This window comes from Coptis chinensis, chromosome 3 (assembly GCF_015680905.1).
Source record: "Coptis chinensis isolate HL-2020 chromosome 3, ASM1568090v1, whole genome shotgun sequence".
NCBI lineage: Eukaryota > Viridiplantae > Streptophyta > Magnoliopsida > Ranunculales > Ranunculaceae > Coptis > Coptis chinensis.
Window position 1 is genome coordinate 87,960,775 of NC_141458.1, and position 21,288 is coordinate 87,982,062.

General features: G+C 35.5%; 2 protein-coding genes and 1 long non-coding RNA gene across 4 annotated transcripts; all 3 read left to right on the forward strand.

Moving 5' to 3' along the window:
* Nucleotides 1–996: 996 nt before the first annotated feature.
* LOC147511425 (auxin-responsive protein IAA27-like) lies at nucleotides 997–4,855 on the forward strand. Of its 2 annotated transcripts, none has more exons than XM_086603140.1 (5): nucleotides 997–2,222; nucleotides 2,462–2,691; nucleotides 3,275–3,416; nucleotides 4,128–4,189; nucleotides 4,507–4,855. In XM_086603140.1, the coding sequence occupies exons 1-5, from the start codon at nucleotides 1,720–1,722 to the stop codon at nucleotides 4,542–4,544; spliced, it is 975 nt and encodes a 324-aa protein (XP_086459266.1). In that variant the 5' UTR covers nucleotides 997–1,719; the 3' UTR covers nucleotides 4,545–4,855. The 2 variants fall into 2 exon arrangements, with proteins under 2 accessions (XP_086459266.1, XP_086459265.1); XM_086603139.1 differs by having other exon boundaries at nucleotides 1,638–2,222; nucleotides 4,487–4,855.
* A 1,691-nt stretch (nucleotides 4,856–6,546) lies between these two features.
* Nucleotides 6,547–7,715, forward strand: LOC147511426 (uncharacterized). Its single transcript, XR_015219377.1, has 3 exons — nucleotides 6,547–6,687; nucleotides 6,799–6,886; nucleotides 7,590–7,715. It is a non-coding gene; the product is annotated as an uncharacterized LOC147511426 (long non-coding RNA).
* Nucleotides 7,716–14,590: 6,875 nt separating this feature from the next.
* Nucleotides 14,591–15,196, forward strand: LOC147511427 (uncharacterized). The gene is made up of 2 exons (XM_086598456.1): nucleotides 14,591–14,771; nucleotides 14,934–15,196. Exons 1-2 carry the CDS (start codon nucleotides 14,591–14,593, stop codon nucleotides 15,194–15,196), a joined length of 444 nt encoding a protein of 147 aa, XP_086454582.1.
* The last annotated feature ends 6,092 nt before the right edge of the window (nucleotides 15,197–21,288 follow it).

Genomic DNA, 21,288 nt, shown 5'->3' on the forward strand with positions numbered 1-21,288 from the left:
ATCACTATATTAATAATTTAATTCCACATTCCAACAGATCTATTAAAGGTTGAAGACGATAAAACTAAAGGTCGAAGACGATAAGTTGTTGACAACAAACCAGATCTACTAAAGATTACGATAAATTTTCACCCAGACGATGGGTTGAAAGTTTGGACAAATTAACCCTAACAACTAATGCTCTTGACGATAAACTAAAGGTTGAAGATGATGGGTTGTTGACAACAAACGATGGGTTGAAGATGACAAAAAAAATACGTTTCTTTTTACACAAACCAAATCTAGTAAAGGTTGAAGATGATGAGTAGTTGACAACAAAAAGTTTGGTCCAGTACAACTCAAGTGTATATAAACTAGATATACAAACGCCTATACAAACAAGGCCCATTTGTGCTTTGCCTATTGAGAAATATTTTTGGTATTAAGTGAAATACTAACGGAATTAGAATGGAAATCAGACAGCGGGAGAGAATCGTGATGTTTACAAATGGGGGTCTAGATAAATTAACTCTCCGCAAATTCGTTCTCTGTCAATAAAACTGTACCATTACCATATGTCCATATCAACTGGTTGTTTCATAAGAGACTTCAAAAGAGTCAACGAGTAAACTCAGAGGGATAATCAGTCAACGGTCCAGTTTACTGCCGTACAATTCAAAAGAACCAAAACGCCGTTATGTTCCCCAACGACCACAACGAATGACGTGGCTAAATCTCATCCTTTTATTTAAAACACATATTTCGGTCCTTTTGACGCAAGGCGTGTCGATTAATCTGTGTCGGAAGACAATAATTACAACCCCAGACAAGCATGGTAAAAAAAGCTTTACCTTTTCCCATTCAACAGTAAAAAAAAAAAACTCATTTTCTTACAAAAAAATTGGAATAAAATTTATGCAAAAAAATCATAACCCAAAAATTAATGGGCCCAAAATGAATAGATAACAATTTAATTGTGACTAGAGGGATAGTCAGAGAGACAGCAAAGAAACAATATTTCAGCTAAATTTCATAACTGTCTGTCAAAATATGTTCTGACCAAAATTACCACGTTCGACTAAGTTTTATGTCAGCTTTCCAGCAATTCCTTACCTTGTTCCATTTCCCTTTTTTCAACTTCATTTCGTTGTTTTCACTAAAAAAAGCATTAACTCTTTTCCTTCTTCAGAATCTCTGCAAAAAGATCTCTACTCTCAAAACTATCATTAAGCCCAACAGCACTTGAATATTCACACACTTCGCTCCATCCCTTTCTCTGGAGTACTCTTTTCTCTGTCTCCATTTCCGTGCGATTCGTATCGTATCGGTTACTACCCAAAGCCTGTTTCTTTTTTTTCTCGGCACACATTAGCATTACTTAAACAGTAACACATAAAGCGCATTTTAGCATGTCTTAAAAGACTTGTCGGGTTGCCCCGAAAAAAGGTTACAATGCATACAAAACCCGAAAAACAAAAACAAAGTTATTTTAAATTCCTGCATTTTCCAGTTTATTTCGCTTTACAGTTTACTCCACTGTCATACTTTTTTTCTGTTCTTTAGTGCATGCTGACTCAGATAATCTCCACCATCCATCTCAAATGTTTACTAATCTCAATGTTTGATATCTTTCTTCCTCTTTTTTATAACAAAGGGGAACCAGCTCACTTTCAGTGTGTATTGTTCTTTCATGCTTTCTTGCATTTCTTCCACATCCTCAAAATTTATTGATTTCTTGATATGTCTCTACAGTTGGAACATGATTACATAGGCTCAACAACAACAGCATCTTCATGTTCAACTCTTACAAGTGGTGAAGAAGATGAAAAGAAGAAGACTGCTAACACTGAACTAAGACTTGGTTTACCTGGTTCTGAATCACCACCAGACAGAAAAACTACTACTACTAATCTTTCACTTTCAGTGAAAGGGGTTGAAGATATGAGTGGTTTATCACTTGGGGTGGCCAAGAATTTTGGAACAAAGAGAGGTTTTTCTGATGCTATTGATGGTAATGGAAAATGGAGTGGTTTAGATGGAGATTTGAGTAAAGGTGGTGTTTTGTTCTCACCTAGAGCTGGAAATAATGCTGGCGGGAAATCTCTTGGGGTGTTGGAAAATAATAATAATAACAATAATAATATTACCCAAGTGACTAGTTCAGATGCTGTTGTTGTTTCAGCTACTGTTCAAGAAAAGAAATCTCAGCTTGTTTCTGCTCGTGATCGTTCCCCTCCTTCCAAGTAAGAAAGAATGTATTTAGGAAAATATTTTATTATTTAATGTTTTTTTAGACGAAAATGTTTAGGAAATGGAAAGAAAGAAAGTTTTTTGTTTTTGTGTATTATTGTTATTTATTTATTTATTGGTTGAATTGGTCAGAGATTTTTTTTTTTTTTTTTTTTTTGGTTTAGTCATGTTTAATTGACACAATAAAAAGCTGAAAAAGTTTTTATTTATTTTCAATATATTTTTGGAACAGGGCTCAGGTTGTAGGATGGCCACCGATTCGGTCCTTCCGAAAGAACACTATGGCTGCTAATCCAGCTAAGAATAGCGGTGATGCTGAGGGTAAATCGGGGTCAGGGTGTTTGTATGTGAAAGTTAGCATGGACGGTGCTCCATACCTGAGGAAGGTTGATCTGAAAACATATTCCAACTATGTGGAACTTTCAGCTGCACTTGAGAAGATGTTCAGTTGTTTTACCATTGGTAGCACACTAATCTCTAATTCTCTATTATTTCGTTTGTGTCGCATATGAAGTGGTTATCATAAATACCAATGGATACAAATACTTGCCTCAGTTGGGATATTATCTTTGCTCAGTAGGATTGGAAAATTAGCACACCTTCAACTCAAAACTTATGCTGACAAATCATAGAGAATTGTCCTTTCTAACAAGATCCACAGGAAAAATTATGAAATTCTTTTAAAAGTTCGAATTATCTGTGAAAGGTTTGTCCCTCTAGCTGACGATTCAGGGTCTTGAGATAGTAATTATAATTAACATTGTTATGTTAGGTGTCTTGATAATGTAATAATATAGTGTTTTAAGCTGCTGCTTGCATATTTTCCCTGTACGCTTGTTGACAAATATCAGACTTATTAATTGGTTAAAAGGGTTCTGAAAATAGCTTTTGTTTCTAAGGTAATGATTTCTTGTTGAACAAGAAGATCTAAGTTTTGACTGTTCAATTAATTCTAGAAATGGGTGAAAGTTTTAACCATTTTTAGAATATGAAGCTTGTTGAGATTGTGGAGGTTGACTTGTGTTTGTTAATAACTTTGATTCAGGGCAGTGCGGTTCTCATGGCGTCACAGGCAGAGATGGGCTAACTGAGAGTAGACTGATGGATCTTCTCCATGGTTCTGAGTGCGTGCTCACTTATGAAGACAAGGACGGTGATTGGATGCTTGTTGGTGACGTTCCATGGGAGTAAGTACAATACCCAACTACACTAAATGCATTGTCTGCCAGGTTTCAAACATATCTAACCAGTAAGTAAATCAAATGGTCCAACATCCAAGTCACAATTCAGCTCATGGTCCAGGATTTTATTTATTGTCTATTGCATCTGCAGTAGCTGATGTTCATTTGTTTGATAGAGGTACAACATTTTTTTGCAAGATCTGGGAAAGAAATTGTCACTTTTCACTGTAGATTCTGTTTTTGTTAATGGTGACACCCAGTGAAACATTAGCTTCACCGTGTTGGGACTGGAGCATAGCCATCCTTTGGATCCACGAGCTTTTAATGGTGGCTTGAACCGGGGTAGCATCCTTTAGTTACCAAATTGCACCAAATTGCACCAAATTGCAATTGTTTTCATGGCTGTAATTTGCAAGTCGATAACTAACATAGCTAGTATGTCCTTGGATTTGATGAAATTAATGGTATTACCCTGCTAAGTTAGTCGATTGTAGAATTAGACATGTGGGAGTTCTTTATTGCTTTGTAGGATCAGCTCAGCTTACCTTGAATTCAAACTGAGACTGCAATCTTACAATTATTTGAACATGATTCATCAACTTGCTCTGATGCTTCTGTTTGATCTCTTACTATTAAATGTTAATGCTTTATTGTACTATAATGCTGTAAAGATATTCTCTGCTGATTTTGTTGTTGTTGTTGTTGTTGTTGTTGTAGCATGTTCACCGACTCCTGTAGGAGGCTAAGAATCATGAAAGGTTCCGAGGCAATTGGCTTAGGTATGTAGTACTAAATAAGATGGTGCATGTGAGGGTCATTGTAGTTTTTTTCACCATGCCTAAGTTGCCCTTTATTCAATGAACCAACCCACGAAGAATCTACATGGATGGATTTTGTCCATCTATTTTACTATACCACATGATTTGATGTGATGGTATATGTCTGCCTTTGGTACATAGTGCTCCTGTGAGTCATCAGCCAAAATGTTCTCCTGTAGATGCCCACTTAAAATGACAGTAGTACCAGTCGTCTTCATTTATGCTTAAGATTTATTGTGTACTATGTGAATCCTTTAGTGTTGTCTGCTTGCTTGCAGCCCCGAGGGCCATGGAGAAATGCAAGAGCCGGAACTAGCAGCACCACCAATGCTACCAACAGATGGATCGGATCAACATTATGTGAAGTGAAAGGCGGTCTAAGGTGACCGTTAACCCAATAGTAATATCGTTTATAGGAGTCTGAAAGTAGAAAGACTATTTCTTATCCCATATATTGTTTAAGATATCAAAAGAAGGTTTGCTGCTGCATGAACTGGATAAGTAGACCTAAGCTATCCTTGGAGACAGTTTCAAGTTACTTAGATTGTCTCATTATATTTCTATCTGTAATTTGGTTGTTTTCTCCTATATTTCTTCTATGTAAATGGTTTGTTTGCTATTCGCAAATCAGCCTCTCTTATTTGCATCAATATATCCGGTAATAGAGGATACTAGGATAGTATAGTGGTGAAAAGCTTATCATATCCCAGAAGGAGCTACTAGAAATCTATAATTTTGTAATTTGGTTCGAAAATCCCAGTATTGTTCTAGTGAATGTAGAGTCCATTGATGAAAGTATCAGTTTCTTATTACCAATGAGTTCTTTTGAACTGTGTTGTCTATTCGGCTCTCTTCCAGCCGACAAGCTCAAGAAACAAGGGTGACAGTTAGCTTGTTTCGATGAGCGTTTCTAGTTTCTGAACGAGTCAAGTTCATGGGTCATGGACGAAAGTTTTTGGTCTAAAAACCAAAACGTAAAATGAATGAAATAAGAGTTGGCTAGTTCATTGAATTGGGCAGGTGTCGTGCACCAATCATTCTATTAGAAGTACAAAATATAGAGTGACATCGCTGGTCCCCTTTCCCATTTCAACTCCTTAAAGTAGGCGCTGTTTACTTGTTTTTCAAATTTTATATAAAGAACCGTATGTTTATTTTCCATCTCTAAAGAACTATTCCCTTCAGTGTTGAATTATGAGGAGGAAGAAGACAATTTCTTTTGAACTAAAGTAATTAAATAACAGTTGGATTAAACATTTGGACGTGGAATTATGTAACTACATATGTTCAAGATCTCGTAGATTTATTTTATCCAACAAGTGCGTGAAACAAGAATGAGAGAAGATGGTTGCAAAATTTAACATCCAAGTGTTTTCTTTGAAATCAAACCTCCAGAAATTGAAAGCTGAGTACTCCGATCCAGTCTTCAAATCCTTTTGTTTATTCCGAAGCAATTTTGTCAAGGAAAAATGCTTTGCAATTTCAGTTCTGCTCAACGCAGAGTAGGAGCAAATTAAATAACATTTCAAATAGTTTCTTTTGTAGCATAAATGTGAAAAACTAAAATTCAAATGGTTTGGATCAAATATAAATGGTTGAAATCACGTTAGAAAGTGTTTTGCAAGCCATAAATCTGCTAATTGTATTTTGAGGTCCACTTTTAGGTATTTTCATTAGTATAGTTATTAAGTTGATATGATTTAGTAGTTTCTTTTATTGAGTTTAATTAGATTTAGAAGTCTAGGTTTATTGGTTATCAAATTTGGCTCATCTATATAAAGAGGCCAATGTTAGTTATTTCAATTATTCAATCAATTCAATTATCAAAATTATCTCAAAACCTATTTCCTTCTTCCTCAAAACTTCATCTTTCTCTTTAATCTTTATTTCTTATTCGTCTAATTCTTTAATCTCATTTATTCTTTTATTCTATCAAGGATTTCCATGTACTTTCTTCAAATGAACTCCCTTGTTCCCCATCAATTGGTATTAAGAGCCTCACTTTTTAGATTCTTATCTAAAGAGCGATCCATCACCACCTCATCACTATAAACCACTTCCGCATCACAAAACCCTAGCGCTTCCTGCAAACCATGTCATCACCACCAATTATTTTTTTCACCCACTATAAAAAGTCTCAAATTTTCATCATCTTTGAAGATTCATAAAAACCAGAGTACTTGGAGTTTCGTGATGAGCTATATGTCATTGGAAAGATCTCGGAGTCTACTTTCCAACATAAAAAACGGGTCTGTTTTTTTATTTATGAGAAAAAAGATACAAGTGATTTTATCTAGAGTGTCAGTTTTAGACGGGAATTTAGTTTGATATATAACAACGCATTAGTAGAAGATGGCCTTTAATTGAGGAAGATGTCTTGTAGTACGTACCGACAACATCTCTATTCACCTCTCTTGGAGTATGATGAATTTCATGATCGACATCAATGACAACTAGATGTAAGTGCAAAGAAATATGGAAGTTGTGATGGCATTGATATTGTTTTCTTTTATGGCCAACTTAATATCAATTTTTGGCTCGAATGCGTTAAAGAATTGATTTGATTACAGGGTATTCAGGATGAAAATAAGATTTTGTTTACAACTCTTCTTCTTCATGGAGAACCATATGCGATTTGGAATGAATTGCAACAAAAAGGTGAGCCTCCAACGGTTAGTTTTAGTCCTATGACAAAAATATTATGTTTTTGTATTTACCATATTTTTCTGAGCCACAACCATCTTACAATCAACAATCATATGAAACCCCAAACCCTCCACCAACGCCCCCCAGTCTTCCTTAACCGCTTCATCCATTTTACTTCCGACACCATCCAACAAAGGCATACTACCAACCCCAAAGTCCATACATTTATTGCCTACACCTACACATACACCCATCATACCATCCATTAAACCTTCACTTCACGAAACTAATCAAACTTTTGAAAGTTCATCCCAGTTGAAATTAAGGGTGGAATTCGAGCTAAACAAGCTGAGCTTTACCATGCTCAAGCTCGTCTCGCTAATTACACGAGCTTTAAATTGAGCTCGAGCTTGGCTCATATAGTAAACGAGCGAGCTCGAGCCAAGCCCAAGCCGAGCCCGAGCCGCTCGGTTATTTTACACTATAAATATGCTATTTGAGCTAAACGAGCCAAGCTTCATCAAGCTCATTTGTTACACGAGCTTTAATTTGAGCTCGAGCTTGGCTCATATAGTTAAACGAGCGAGCTCGAGCCAAGCCCAAGCCGAGCTCTGAGCCCTCGGCTCAAATTCCACCCTTAGTTGAAATCTATATATTGAAGCAAAAATACAAAAGTCTATTCAGGATGAAGTTTATGTCAATGTGTCTTATTCAGATGAGAAACATGAACTAAGTGATGTAGATGAAAATCTCAAGGAAGAGAATAGATTTGTTTGGGCCAACAGACGATGTCATTCCAGAAACCAGTTCTCAGTTACATGTTACAAATGATACTACAGATAGTGGGAAGGAAGATCCCAAATTTCAGAAACTTTTTTTTGTTAAAAAAGGTGAAAATTTACATTTTGGATTATGAGGATCCTTTTGCATTGATTTCTTCACCAATGGTTACATGTTCTGGAAAGTTGAAGGATTCTGTCAAATGTACACACGTTCAGTTAATGTACACAGGTTCAGTTTATGAACTTAAATGGATTTTCTAAAGAGTTATTTCAATTATTTTGAAAGAAGCGTAAAAAAAAATCATATTAAATCTTGTAAAATGAAATTTGTAAGCAAATGGTTAGTGTTTGAAGTGTTTTTTGGAGATGTGTTTACTTCAAGCAAAAGACTAATTAAGAAAATGTATTGTTTTTTTTTTTTTGTTTGTTCTAGCTATTATTAACTCGAGGTCGAGTTGTTTCTTCTAAATCTAAACCATTGTTCCCACCAATCTTTTTGCTTTAGTATTACCTACTTCTTCACGACTCTAAGTCACATTGTTAAAAACTGTACATTTTTGGTTTTACTAGGCTTTAGCATTATGTCCTTTACTGAAAAATAAAAAATAAAAGGTTCTAACATCATCACCGTCATGTAAGTTGATTGAACAATCTCTGTAGCAACATGGGGTTGGTCTACAATCAGAGGCCTAAAATATATTTTAGTTGGTTAAGGACTGAAGGATAAGATCTAATGAATCTTTTGGTTATTTTAAAAGAGAGTCTCATTTTAAAAAGAGTACTTATCATCGAAAACCAATTTAAAAAAAAGAGAGAGTACTCTTTTAAAAATGAAAAAACATCATAGAAAGAATAACAAAAATATTATCTTATAGGCCCTCTAAAATGAAAAAGCCCCACAACAAAAACAAAGCATTTAATCAACTTGTTTTGATCTTGTGACTTTATTTCCCCTTATATGTTATAATAACAAAAATATTATCTTATAGGCCTTCATTTCCTTAACTCAATTATGGAAAAAAAAAATTCCTGAACTTAAGGATGTCCTTCACGTGTTTGCAGCCCAATACTTAAATCACCCAACTGACCCAAGTACCAAACATAGGGGACACATTTTGGGGCCTATGTGTTTTTCGATTAGTTTAAGTGAGAAATGTGCTTATATCTCTATTAGTGCAGCCGACATATCGACAAATGCTTTTCAAGAAAGAGATTAAGCTAATTGATGTACTTAATGACTGCTAATTTTATTTTAGTCTTATCAGATTAGTTGTAGTCAAAACCAAATCAAGGTAGATAAGACTAATGAACGTTATATTTTAGGTGTAGTTGGATTCATAAGTAGTACCATCTTGGACAGTTTGGACATTGTCATCAGTGAGCTATATTCTTCCACCATCTCAATCAATCCATCTAGTTATGTAAAAAAGTGCAAAATGGCCATCATAAATTAATATTTAAAATGACAATCTTTAGGGTCCCTACTTAACCTTCTTTATGGTCTCATGATATTAAGAGAGGAATTTAAAATCATCTTTATTTTTTGTTCTTGTAACACTGTAAAAAGTTCATATATTGTGCTTATCCTTTTCAAATGTTTTCCACCATCACCAACATGTAGTATATCTATATATGTTCCAATCCAAAAATAAAATAAAAAATAGTAATAAACGATAGTGGGATTATTGAAATTATGGCAGTTCAATGTCATTCAACTACACAATTGTTTTTATAAGTTGTTAACAATTTAGTTAATGTGAATATCAATTATTAAGCAAATGGTATAACAAAAAAACTACAATGAACAGACAGTGAGAATTTATTGTCATCTGAAAGTTGCTGAAACTTGAAAGATGACCATTTTTTGTGCAACAACAACAATACAGAAATTTATAATTTGAAAAGGAAAATTTTCCAAATAGGATAACGAACTAACTCCTACATTTCAATTGAGGCAACGAATCTTTTTTTTTTTTTTTTTTGTCAAGGATAACCAGCTTATAAAATTGGTCAATAAGGAAATTCGTCAACTTGCCGTCCCAAATTCATCGTTACCTATTATTAAAAAAAAAAAAAACTCAATAAAATAAATATTTATCCAAAAAAAAAAAAAAAAAATTCTTTACAGAAATGTACTCTTTAAAAAAAAAGAATTAAAAACCATTTTTTTAAATCAATAAAATAGATATTTATCATAAAAAAAATATTCTTAGAAAAATACCAAAAAAAAAAAAAAAAAGAAATAATGACTCCTAATTGACAAAATTGGTACATAAATCATTTATTTTATTTTATTTTGGATATATATATATATATATATATATATATAGGGGATGGTTATATGAACTCCACTAAAACGAACTCCAAATGAACTCCACCACTTAACTCAATGAATTAGAAGCTGATTTTTGGTGGAGATGTTTTCCACACAATATAGATCATCCTCACAAAAAATCAGCTCATTTGAAGATGTACAACCTCATCAAAAATCATTTAGAAAGTTATGAAATTATCCAACAAATCAGGATTTTTTTAATTTCGATACAATTTTTGACAAGGTTAGACATATTCAATTGAGCTGATTTTTGGTGGGGGTGTTCTGCATCATGAGATGTACACATCCACAAAAAATTAGTCATCAGTTCATTTTTATGAGTGGAGTAACTTTAGAGTCGCTATAAGGTGGAGTTCATATAACCATCCCATATATATATATATATATATTGATTGAATTTATATATTGATTGAATTTATTTCATTTTACCTTATTTTGCCCGGGAAGAAGATAAAATTTAGGTTCATCTAAATTATGGTTCAAATCAAAATAGAATCGTGGATTTATGATATATTCTCTTATTTATCACATGTGTCTACTATTTAGGCAGAATATTGTCGCATATTGTCACTAAGAAACTGAAAAAAACCTCAAAAAAGGAAGAAAAGGGGAAAAGTGAGGAAGAAACAGATGTAGAAATAGAAACAACTTCCAAAACGAAGGCGAGTAAACAGGAAAAAAATTCCGTTTCTTTTTTTCCAATTCATGATTTGAACGAGTCGCACATACACCCTAGTACACGTTCCTCGACCTGAGGACATCCCAGAAGAACCGGTGATATATATATTGAAAGAATGTATTTTTTTTTCTTTTAATTGTTTTCTTAAGAATATGTTTTTGATAAATATTTATTTTATTATTTTTTTCATTTTTTTTAAAGAATATATTTTTAAAGAATTAAAATTTAGGTGTTAGTTTGTTACCTTATTTGGGTATTATTTTCATTTGAAAATGATGATGAACAATTTGTTGTAGCAGACTAGCACCATGGGTCAAGAGTCTCTTTCTCGACAATGTCTAATGATGGAGACGATACTAGTTAGTATAGAACTCCTTCTAGCCTTTCATATTAGATTTCAATTCGTTTATCTTATCCTTTAATCTTGTTCCTGTTATGAAGTTGTAAGGTGTGGATGAAAATTAGGAGATGATTGGTGGAGCAATATTCACTATGTTCTTTGATTTAGTGCGGGAACAGTTTCTCTATTTAAGCATCCATAGTACTGAACTAATGATTGTATAGTGAGGAGCTACTTAATTAATCGATTTATAGCTCTAGTGCCATAAGATTTAGAGTGTTGTTTGTTCACCTCAAAATTCCTAAAAACATGAAATTTAGTTTAGGCCCAAACACATAAATTGAACATGAATTTGGGCTATGGGTGAATTTGAATTTTGGTTTTAGAACAAAAAACAGGTGTCAGTAGCGATCATTAATAATTTCAGGAAAAATTGGGGCTGACGTTAGTATTTGTAAATTTGTATTCACATATGCAAATATAATTTTACACAGGGCTACATATATGTTACAAACTTCATCAATTGTATAAATTTACATATTGGTTCATCGAAAAAAAAATATATATATATATATATATATATATATATATATATATATATATATATATATATATATATATATAATGATGTCAGCCCTAATTTGTCATAAAACCAAAATTCCCAGCTATACCCCCATACCTGCCTAGACCCTCAATTCCCAGCCAATTGTGTTCATTTTATATTTTTTGAATAGGAATTGTGTTCATTTTTTTACTTTAAAGCTGCTTTGACATAGTTTTCAAAGTTTCTTTGTACACACCTTAAGGCCAAAAAGGCAACTGCCTAAGGCCTCAGACCTCGTAATTTCCTATAGCTTTACAAAATCTCCAAAAACTTCCTTAAACATAGGCCTCAGTTTAGTTATATTATGAAATAAATTATCAAAGATAGGACTCTCAAGTGAACATAATTTTATGAACTATTCCTAAATATTTGGCTTACAGCTATTATATTCATAACAAATATGCCTCATTTTATAATATTATTAAAAAAGAGATTTTTCTTCTTTATTTCAATTAATAATTTTCACTTTGTAGAGTTTTTTTTTATAGTTAACGTAGGCCACATTTTGAGCTTCCGCCTTAGGCCTCAAGTTGGGTCGAGCTGGCCCTGTTCGTACAATTGTACTAATTCCATTACACTCATTCACAATGGGTGCTCTGGCTTAAGGCCATTAGCCCATTAGAGCTGTTGCATCAGTTGATCAGCCACACGCCATTCCATCTTGAGCCACAAAGGCAAGGACCATTACGTAGTAACAGACTAACAGTTGAAGTGAATAACTGACTACAGACAAGCACGTCCTTGAACTTGTACACTAGTCTAAATGTAGGCCTATCTAAATGACATGAAAATGTAAAACGGGCGAGTTTTTTGTTTCAAGGTGCACTTTATAGCCCCAGCCCCCAAGCCCAACTTAGGGTTCATTGCTGATATAAAGGCGTAAGGAATCTGGGTGGAAGGCCGAAGAATCAATGGGACATGAGTGCATGACTTGTGAGTGGGTTCCCCTTTATTTTCAGGGACGGTGGTTAGGGAACATACCCAAGTCATTCATGCCCACAGTCTCTGCAAGTCTATTACTCTCTATTCGACTTTTTCCTTCGATTGAACTTGACAGCTTCATTTGATTATGTTTGTTTTGTCTGACTGGGCCTGATTTGGGCCTATGATTATAATGGAAATCCATACTGTAACTAATCGCACAGAATTGCGGGAGTGTTGTGACAACTCCCTCAATTTCAGCCCTATGTGAAAAAAGACATAAATTTCAGGAAATTGAAATGGGCCCAATAATTTTTTCTATTGGTACATACTAGGGGTGACTTCGGATCGGATTAAGCTCTTTCAGATTTTTTTTTTTTATTTTTTCGGAACCTAATATACTAGTTCAAAAATATTTAATCAGAAAAGAAATTTGGATATTTGGAGATTTATTCACAAATCTTTTATAATTTTGGATTTTTTTTTGACACATATTTTTCAATAGAATAAATTGAACTTCAAAAAGCAAGATAATATTAACAAAATTTCGGATCGTTTGTTTTTTTATATCGGTTGAGATTTAAATGGAACTTTCGGATCGGTTCGGTTTTTAGAGTTATATCTGGATCTGATCCAATTTTTTTTTAGAATTTTCGGAAATCGGATATCGGACCATGAAAACTACACCCAGAACTGAACCAATTTTGAGTCAGATTTTGGCAAAATCAGAAATTTGACAAAGAAAAACACCCCTAGTACATAGTTTAAGAGTTCTTGTTTTTGTTTTGGTGGAAATTAGTAAGTCCATAATATGTATGATGCACAGTGTTTTGGTGTACGTCCCAGGGTCGGTTTCATCATCTCATATTTTTGTGAGTTTTTTATTATTATTTTTGTCTTTTGTAAGGGTAGAATTGTATTTTCACTATTGTTAAATTATTTTTAAAAATAATAGATTCTATATGTTTGGAAAAAGTGGATGGCATAACAGTAATTATTTGATTTTCAAAGTCTTAAAAAAGCAAAACTGATGGCATAATGGTAATTATTTGGTTGTTGATGTCTAAAACAGAAAAACGGTTGACATTCTAAAAGTTAGTCGAGGAGGGTAAGTGACTACCCTCACACCTACCTGGGTCTGACCCTGCTGATCTATATCTTAGATTTTTTGACGTCATCAATTTTTCCCTGAAACCATACATAAGCAACTCAAGAATGCAAGATATTTTATTCACTTATTTCTTTGACCAAAATATCACTGATATATCAATGATATATATCGGTGTACTAAATTTTGGTATACCGATATCGATGTTTTTGATATATATTTACTGAATATAAATTTTTTCCCCGATATATATCGGAATTTCCGATATAAAATTTTATATCGTCGAGATAATCAATATATCCAATATTTATGATATATATCGTTTGACTTTTTAACCATTTTTTAATATATTTCCGATAATTTTAATATTATATTTTCGATATATCCGATATTTCCAATATTTTAAATAGTTTGGACTAGTCACAAAAAAATAGATATATCCGATATATATCGGTTTTTAGGTACACCGATATATTAACCGATATCGATATTTTGGTCCTTGCTTTCGAGTGCTTCTTAGGCATGTTAAAGGCTGTGTAGGAAACGCTGTTGGTTGACCGTTGAAGTCGTTAGGTTCAACAACATTAGCATCTGCTTCAAGTCTTGAGCAAGTATTTGTCAACTGCCGACTGAAGCACTAAGCCAATAACCAATTCAATTATTATTGAAGCATACTTTTTGTGCTTATTGGGTTGGGGAGAAATCCTGATTACACCAAATTATGTGAAGTCTTTAGGTCCCTTTTCATACCAAAGGTCTTCAAAATTAAAGAACTATACAACTAGATGAAAAAGGCCGGTGACTTTGGCCAATTCTGTATGGGATTCCAAGGCGTCCATGCCACCCTCTATAAACTGCATTGTCTCTTCACTTCTCTTCATAGTTCTCAGCCTACATCTTATCTCTCTATTGAAGTCCATATTGTTGTAGTGTTGTGAATGAGTATTATGGCTTTCAAATGTGGGGTGAGTTATGTTGAAGGATTAATCATCCTAGTAACTGCCTTTATGTTGGCAGTTGGTCACGCAAATACCATCGTCATTGGAGGGGCTGAAAACTGGCATTTTGGCTTTAACTACACCAATTGGGCATTTCAAAACAGCCCCTTGTACCTCAATGATACTCTTGGTCAGTGTTGTATTTTCTAACTTCAGTATATAACCCAATTTTCAGTTCTCCTTCGTCCCTTCGTGCTGCAAGCATAACACAAAGTGCAAATTTAATTTGAATGCAAATATAAACTTGATACATTTGCTTAACTGTAATGCTGACTGTTGTTTGTTTTTGCAGTATTCAAGTATGATCCACCAAATGGGACAACTTTTCCTCACAGTGTATACTTGCTAAGGGACTTCCGCAGCTTCTTGAGGTGTGATCTGAGGAGAGCAAAGCGAGTGGCAAGTGTGACACAAGGGGGTGGAGACGGCTTCAAGTTTGTAATGAAGAGGTGGCAGCCATACTACTTTGCTTGCGGTGAACGCGCTGGCTTTCACTGCAACGTTGGCATGATGAAATTCGCCGTGATGCCTCTGCCTCGTTGCCATATTTGGTAGACATCATTTGGGAATATGGCGGCAGACTCATTAGGATTTATTCTCGATCTAACGTTCATGTAGTATTGAGGCCGGACCATATTTATTATTAGTTTGAATAAGGCTTCTTTCTCCATTGGAACTTACTGTTTTGCACTAAAAGTAGTTTTGAAGAGAGGTTTTAGTGATGTCATATTGTCATAAATATATGTACTGCTATGCAGAGAAATACATGTTGGCCTGCATCTGCCTCATGTCCACTTTTTTTTTGTGTGTGTGTGTGATAAAGATAACTTTTTATTGGCCAATCAATCTTTCAAAGCTTACATCTCTTTCAAAATTATGGCGTGCTTGCGCTGCCCAAAATTATAACATGCCAGCGCCGCCCAAAATTATGACATGCTTGCCCTGCCCAAAATCATGGCATGCCTGGTCTGCCCAAAATTATGGCATGTCTGCCCTGCCCAAAATTATGACGTGCTTGCGCTACCCAAAATTATGGCACCATAAGCTACATATAGCAGGCTCAGATTTAGAAAGCATATTTGTCAAGATATATTTCAATATTAAGACTTTACATAATTATAGAAGATTTTCTAGCAATTAAGGAAATGATATTTTTCATTATTATTCTATAAATACCCAATTCCTTTGAAACAAAGAACTACGTTAATTTGATAGACTTGATTCCAGAGAACGATTTGGATACGTAGACAGCCTTTGCAGTACAGTCTCAATAATTCATTACAACAACCTCCCTAACGAAACCATTGGTGTGTTTGGGCGAGTTTCTACCCAAACATAATTGGCGCCGTTTGTGGTTCTTACCAACGGACCTCCTTCCACGTTCTTTCTTCAAAGATTCGGTATTGAAAAAAACAACAAGATCTCAAGTGAGCAAGAATGCAAGATTACAAGAAGAAGAAGAAAACCACTTACCCAATCCCGAAGTTCTGACTAATCAGACCTTGATGAATCAACTAGCTGCCCCAGATCTGCAAGCTCAGCCTTCAAAACTCTAGGTGCCACGACAATGCAGATCTAGACGTACACGACTTCAGGCTCCAATAACTCATCCTCAAGATCTAGATGCTACAAATGCAAGCGAAGCGGATTCAGAGAATATGGAGATAGGAGATGGAGATGTTCCTTTAGAAGTGCTGCATCAGAGGTTCATAAAAGAAAAGGAACATAGCAAGTAGCAACTATTTGCAGAAACAACTGGACAAGGGGAAACAAGTACAAAGGGATATCGCGGATGCTGCATCTTCCACACTGGCAAGAGTCTCTAGATCTGGTGAAAACCAGAGTGTATTCAACCGAATACAATATAATAACGGCGGATCCTATCCATTGGAACCAATCCCCGAACATCATCAAAATCACTTGAGGTAAAGTAGACATTGATCCCATTCAAGAGGGCGATCCAGATCTTGAAATACCAACAACACTAGGCGTAGCAGTGGTCATAACACAAGGCATGAAGAACAACAATGCACATTGTCAGGTAATCATCATATCTCCCTTAACATGCCAAGATCATGGAACGTTGATTGTAGGGCGTCAGAAAGGTGGACAACATCCACCATAAGAGGTAGTGCTGGACGCCAAGATCAGGACCTCATAGTCAAATTGCAACACGACCTTAGATATAGTTTGAATGCAGCAAACCGGCACAGAAGGTTTAATGCAGGTCACCCCAGAAGGCAACCACACAAAAAAAACTACTCTCTAGTTCGGCAACCTAGCATGTCTTATCGACACAGATCCCGCAGTCCAAGGTACCAGCAAAATCTAGAAGTAAGCAACAATTGGGGGCGACCATACTGTGAGATGTGACATAGCGAAGTTACTCCTCAAGTCGAAAGTCAAGAAGCTGTAGGAGCAACATTTACGGAACAACAAATCAAAGACATCATCAAGAAAACAATGAACAATGCGGGTGTGGTTGAAACTCGATGGAAAGACCTTACAGTAAACGAAAATGTCGTTGGGCGATTTTCTCTGATTATACAAAATCCAACACATCAGGATGGCTTCAAACAACCAGATCTTCCTAAGTTTGATGAAGCAGGAGGTGACCCGAATGATCATGTCATGGAATTTAAATGCAGACTAATTCTCTGGTGTGGAGATGACCACCTCTTATGCAACCTTTTTCCGTCTACATTAAAAGGAGAAGCTCTCTGACCTGCCAGCTCGTTCTATCACATAATTCCAAGAATTAGCAAATCAGTTAACAGATTGGTTTAAGCATAATTGGACACGTCATAAGGATGTCAACATCTTGCTAAATGCCAAGTAGCAAACAGATGAAACTCTGGCAAAGTTCGTAATTCATTTCCGCCAAGTGCAAGCAGAGGTTACTGATGTTACTGATGTTCCTGATGTAATTATTATTCATGCATTCAAGGAAGGGGTCAATTTCGATAAAAATGGAATTTACAATTCCCTTGTACGGGACCCCCTCAATCTAAGTCTGATTTGTTTACACGAACATAACAGTTCATTAACGCCAAAGATGATGTTAGAGCAAAAGCCTCAAGATACAAAGATGTTCGGAGTAAAGATTCAAGCTATGGTAAAGGCTAACAGAAACAAAACATTGCGGAAGGACAACAACAAAAATTAGACTACAAAAAGCTGAACACGGTTCGCGAAGAAATGAAGCTCACTCCATTAAATATCAAATATGCAGCGATATATATATGAGAAGATTAAAGGACGCAACTTACTTTTTCCTCCAATGCCCTTACCTGAAAACACCAAGTCTAGACGTGACAAAAATCTTTAGTATCACTTCCACAATGATTTTGGTTATGAAACTGAAGATTGCAGATCCCTCAGGGGAAAGATACAAAAGTTAGTTGAAAAGGGACAGTTAGTCAAGTTTTTTACTTTCAAAGATTGTGAAACAAAATTTAACAATGATGGGCTACAATGTCATATTAGCTGGTCATGCCAAAATCAATGACAGTTATTTCACGAATAAGGCAGAAGTATGAGCAGCGAGCCAAGTTTGGTTTCTTGTGTGAATTTTATCACATAAATAACATTGATTTTTTAGAAGGAATTCGTTCAGAAACTACTGAACCGGTCCCTTATGTTTTAGTGATAAATACCTAATTGGCATCCATCATCCTCATTATGATGCAGTCGTCGTCTCCACTTTCATTGGATTATGGCGAGTTCAGCGCATAATGATAGACACTGGGAGTTCTGTCAACGTCATTTTTGCAGGTTGCTACAAGAATATGCAGCTTTAAGAGAATTTGGTTGTTGCAAAAAATAATCCAATAGTCGGTTTCGATGGAACAATAACAACCTTAGTGGGAAGAGTCTCTTTACCAATCACACTCATGGACAAGATGGCAGACATTGAATTCCTTCTAATGAATTCCAAATTCCCTTACAATGCAATCTCAGGAAGGGATTGGCTCCACAATATGGGGGCAATAGTCTCTACTTTTCATCAGGCAGTCAAGTTCCCATCCCTCGGCAAAATTTGTAAAGTATAGGGTGACCAGATGGCTTCCCACAGCTGCCACGAAAAAGTCTTGGAGGAGTATCGTCAGTCTAATATGCAAGGGAATACAGTTCTCAGCAATTCGCAGGAGGTGTCTAAGTCAGAATCAGTCCCACACAATATTTGTACTGCTAGTTCACGAAATGAAGAGCCACCGACTATAGACCGCCTCTTTGAAGTGCAGATTGGGAATTCAAGCGAAGAAACAACTTTCATATCGGCGGAACTGTCAAAAAATGAGCAAACAAATATGATTGCACTCCTTAGAAAAAACAAGACGATATTTGCTTGGTTAGTAGAACAGATGCCTGGAATTTTCCCAGATATCGCATGCCACACGCTTGACATTGATCCTACAATCAAGCTAGTGTGGCAGAAACCTAGGTGTATGACACCGGATAAAAAACTCAAGGTCAAAGAAGAGATTGATCGTTTACTCTGAGTCAAGTTTATTCGGCCAGTTTCATATCCTAAATGGTTGTTTAACGTAGTGGCAGTACCTAAGAAAGATGGTAAAATGAGAGTGTGCATCGATTTCATGAATCTTAACAAAGCTTTGCCCGATTCATCTCTACCTTCTTCCATGAATATCAAAACTAGAAGATGCCACATCTGGCTACCCGCGATTATCATTTATGGATGCTTATTCAGGATACCACCATATTTTGTCTGCCCATATTTTGAGAATCGTAAAATCAGGGACCCACCCATATTTTGAGAAAGAAAATACATGTGATTTTGTGTGATTTCATGACTGTATTGTTAAAACGTGCGTAGCACGTGCATGATGCTAGTCCAATATAAAACACACATCAGTTCAAATTAGGGGTGGAATTTGGGTTGGGTTAGTCCAAACCCAATGGACTAAAACCCAATTTTTGTTGGTATTGGGCTAACATTTCAGATCCGTGGTCCGGGCTTGGTATTGTAAAATCAAAGTCAGACTCAGTTTCGAGTTGGGCTCGAGTTAGAATATCAAATAATCGATAAATCCGAGCTCGTGTGTATATATGTACATATATCTTTCATTATTTCTATCCTGATATATTGTTCCTTGTATTAATCTTGTCAAAAATAAGATTGAGACTTGAGAATATATATCAATTTTTGAGAGAATAATGGAATTAATCATGATAGTTTCCCTTTCAAATAATCAAATCACTTGATTTAGTTAGAAGATTGCAATTTAGGTGTTGTTCATTTCCTAATTTATCTATTAAACAGTGAAATGACATTGAGTTAAGTTTTTCACTGTTTAACATTGAAACCCAAAAAACTTGACCAACCCGACCCAACCCAACCCAAGTTGGGCTTGGACTGAAAATTTAAGGATCGACTAGGGCTTGATCCCAAGCTTGGGTTGAAACATTTGAAACTTGGGTTGGGTTCAGGTTAGGCCTCAACCAGACCCAACTCGACCAAGTTCCACCCCTAGTTCAAATGTAGAAGACAAGGTACAAAAGCATCTACCACTCATATACAGGGAATTAGAAGCAAACACACCTAATGTACGTTATACCAGTACTCCATGTTTCACTAACCAGTTTGCTGCTTTGTTGCCTCCTCTGTACATCTATCTAATCTAATGCGAGATAAAACTCTTCAAATTTTCTTGCTCACCTTAATCACATTGTGTGAACATTTCTGTATTGCTTGCCGAAAGTTCTTTGGCTCAAAGTCTTAGAATATGAATGCTGTTCCGCACATTGTGATCATGGAATTGGAAGCTAAAGTATATTTGCAGATTCAATATAGCTTATAAGAAATGCCTCACTCAAGAGAGAAAAGAAATTTACCATTCATTCTATGGTCAGAGCTAGCAAATATGCATGGAAGATAATTATACAACTTGAAATATATAACTGAATACATTCCATATAAAAGTCATCACCATAGGCACACAAACTATACGTATAACTCTTGGTAAGGAGCATTGAAGAAGAGATCAGTCTCAAACCATTTAGGATAGCGGACAGGATCGCCTACCACAAATAAAGCTCATAAACCGCTCACTTCCCCCAGGTACAACCATTGCCCCCTCTACAATGTACACTAGCTGGTCTACTTGCCAGTCCCACTACAACTAACACTTTCCTATTTTCCACATCGACCAATGTGTTGCTCCTAGTTCCTCCAGCCTCTTTGCAGACACCTTGCGCTCCACCCACGTTATAAAGCTCCTCCATTGGCTTTTCCGATCCCACCAACTGCAAATTAAGTTGGACTTTGCATATTGTTGAAGTATGTAGAGTCAGTCTCACACATTCTATAAGTGTGAGACCATATCTTATTTAAGTAGTTGCTATTTCGGTGAAGTCTATCACCCCAGTATAAATATATAGATTGTAGGTTAGAGTAAAATATATTCTAAACCCTACCTTCTTCTTGTGCCTCCATCCTTTCTTCTTCTCCACTACATCTTTATAATCTAACCAGCTAACCACTATATGTATCTCCTAGCATAATTTAATGTGGTATCAGGAGCCGACTCTATTTAGAGAATGCTAGGAGAAAGATCCGCAGTTTTAAGATTCCAGTTTTAGTATTAGTTGCTGTCTTAGTATTGTTTCGCTTTTGCAATCTCTCG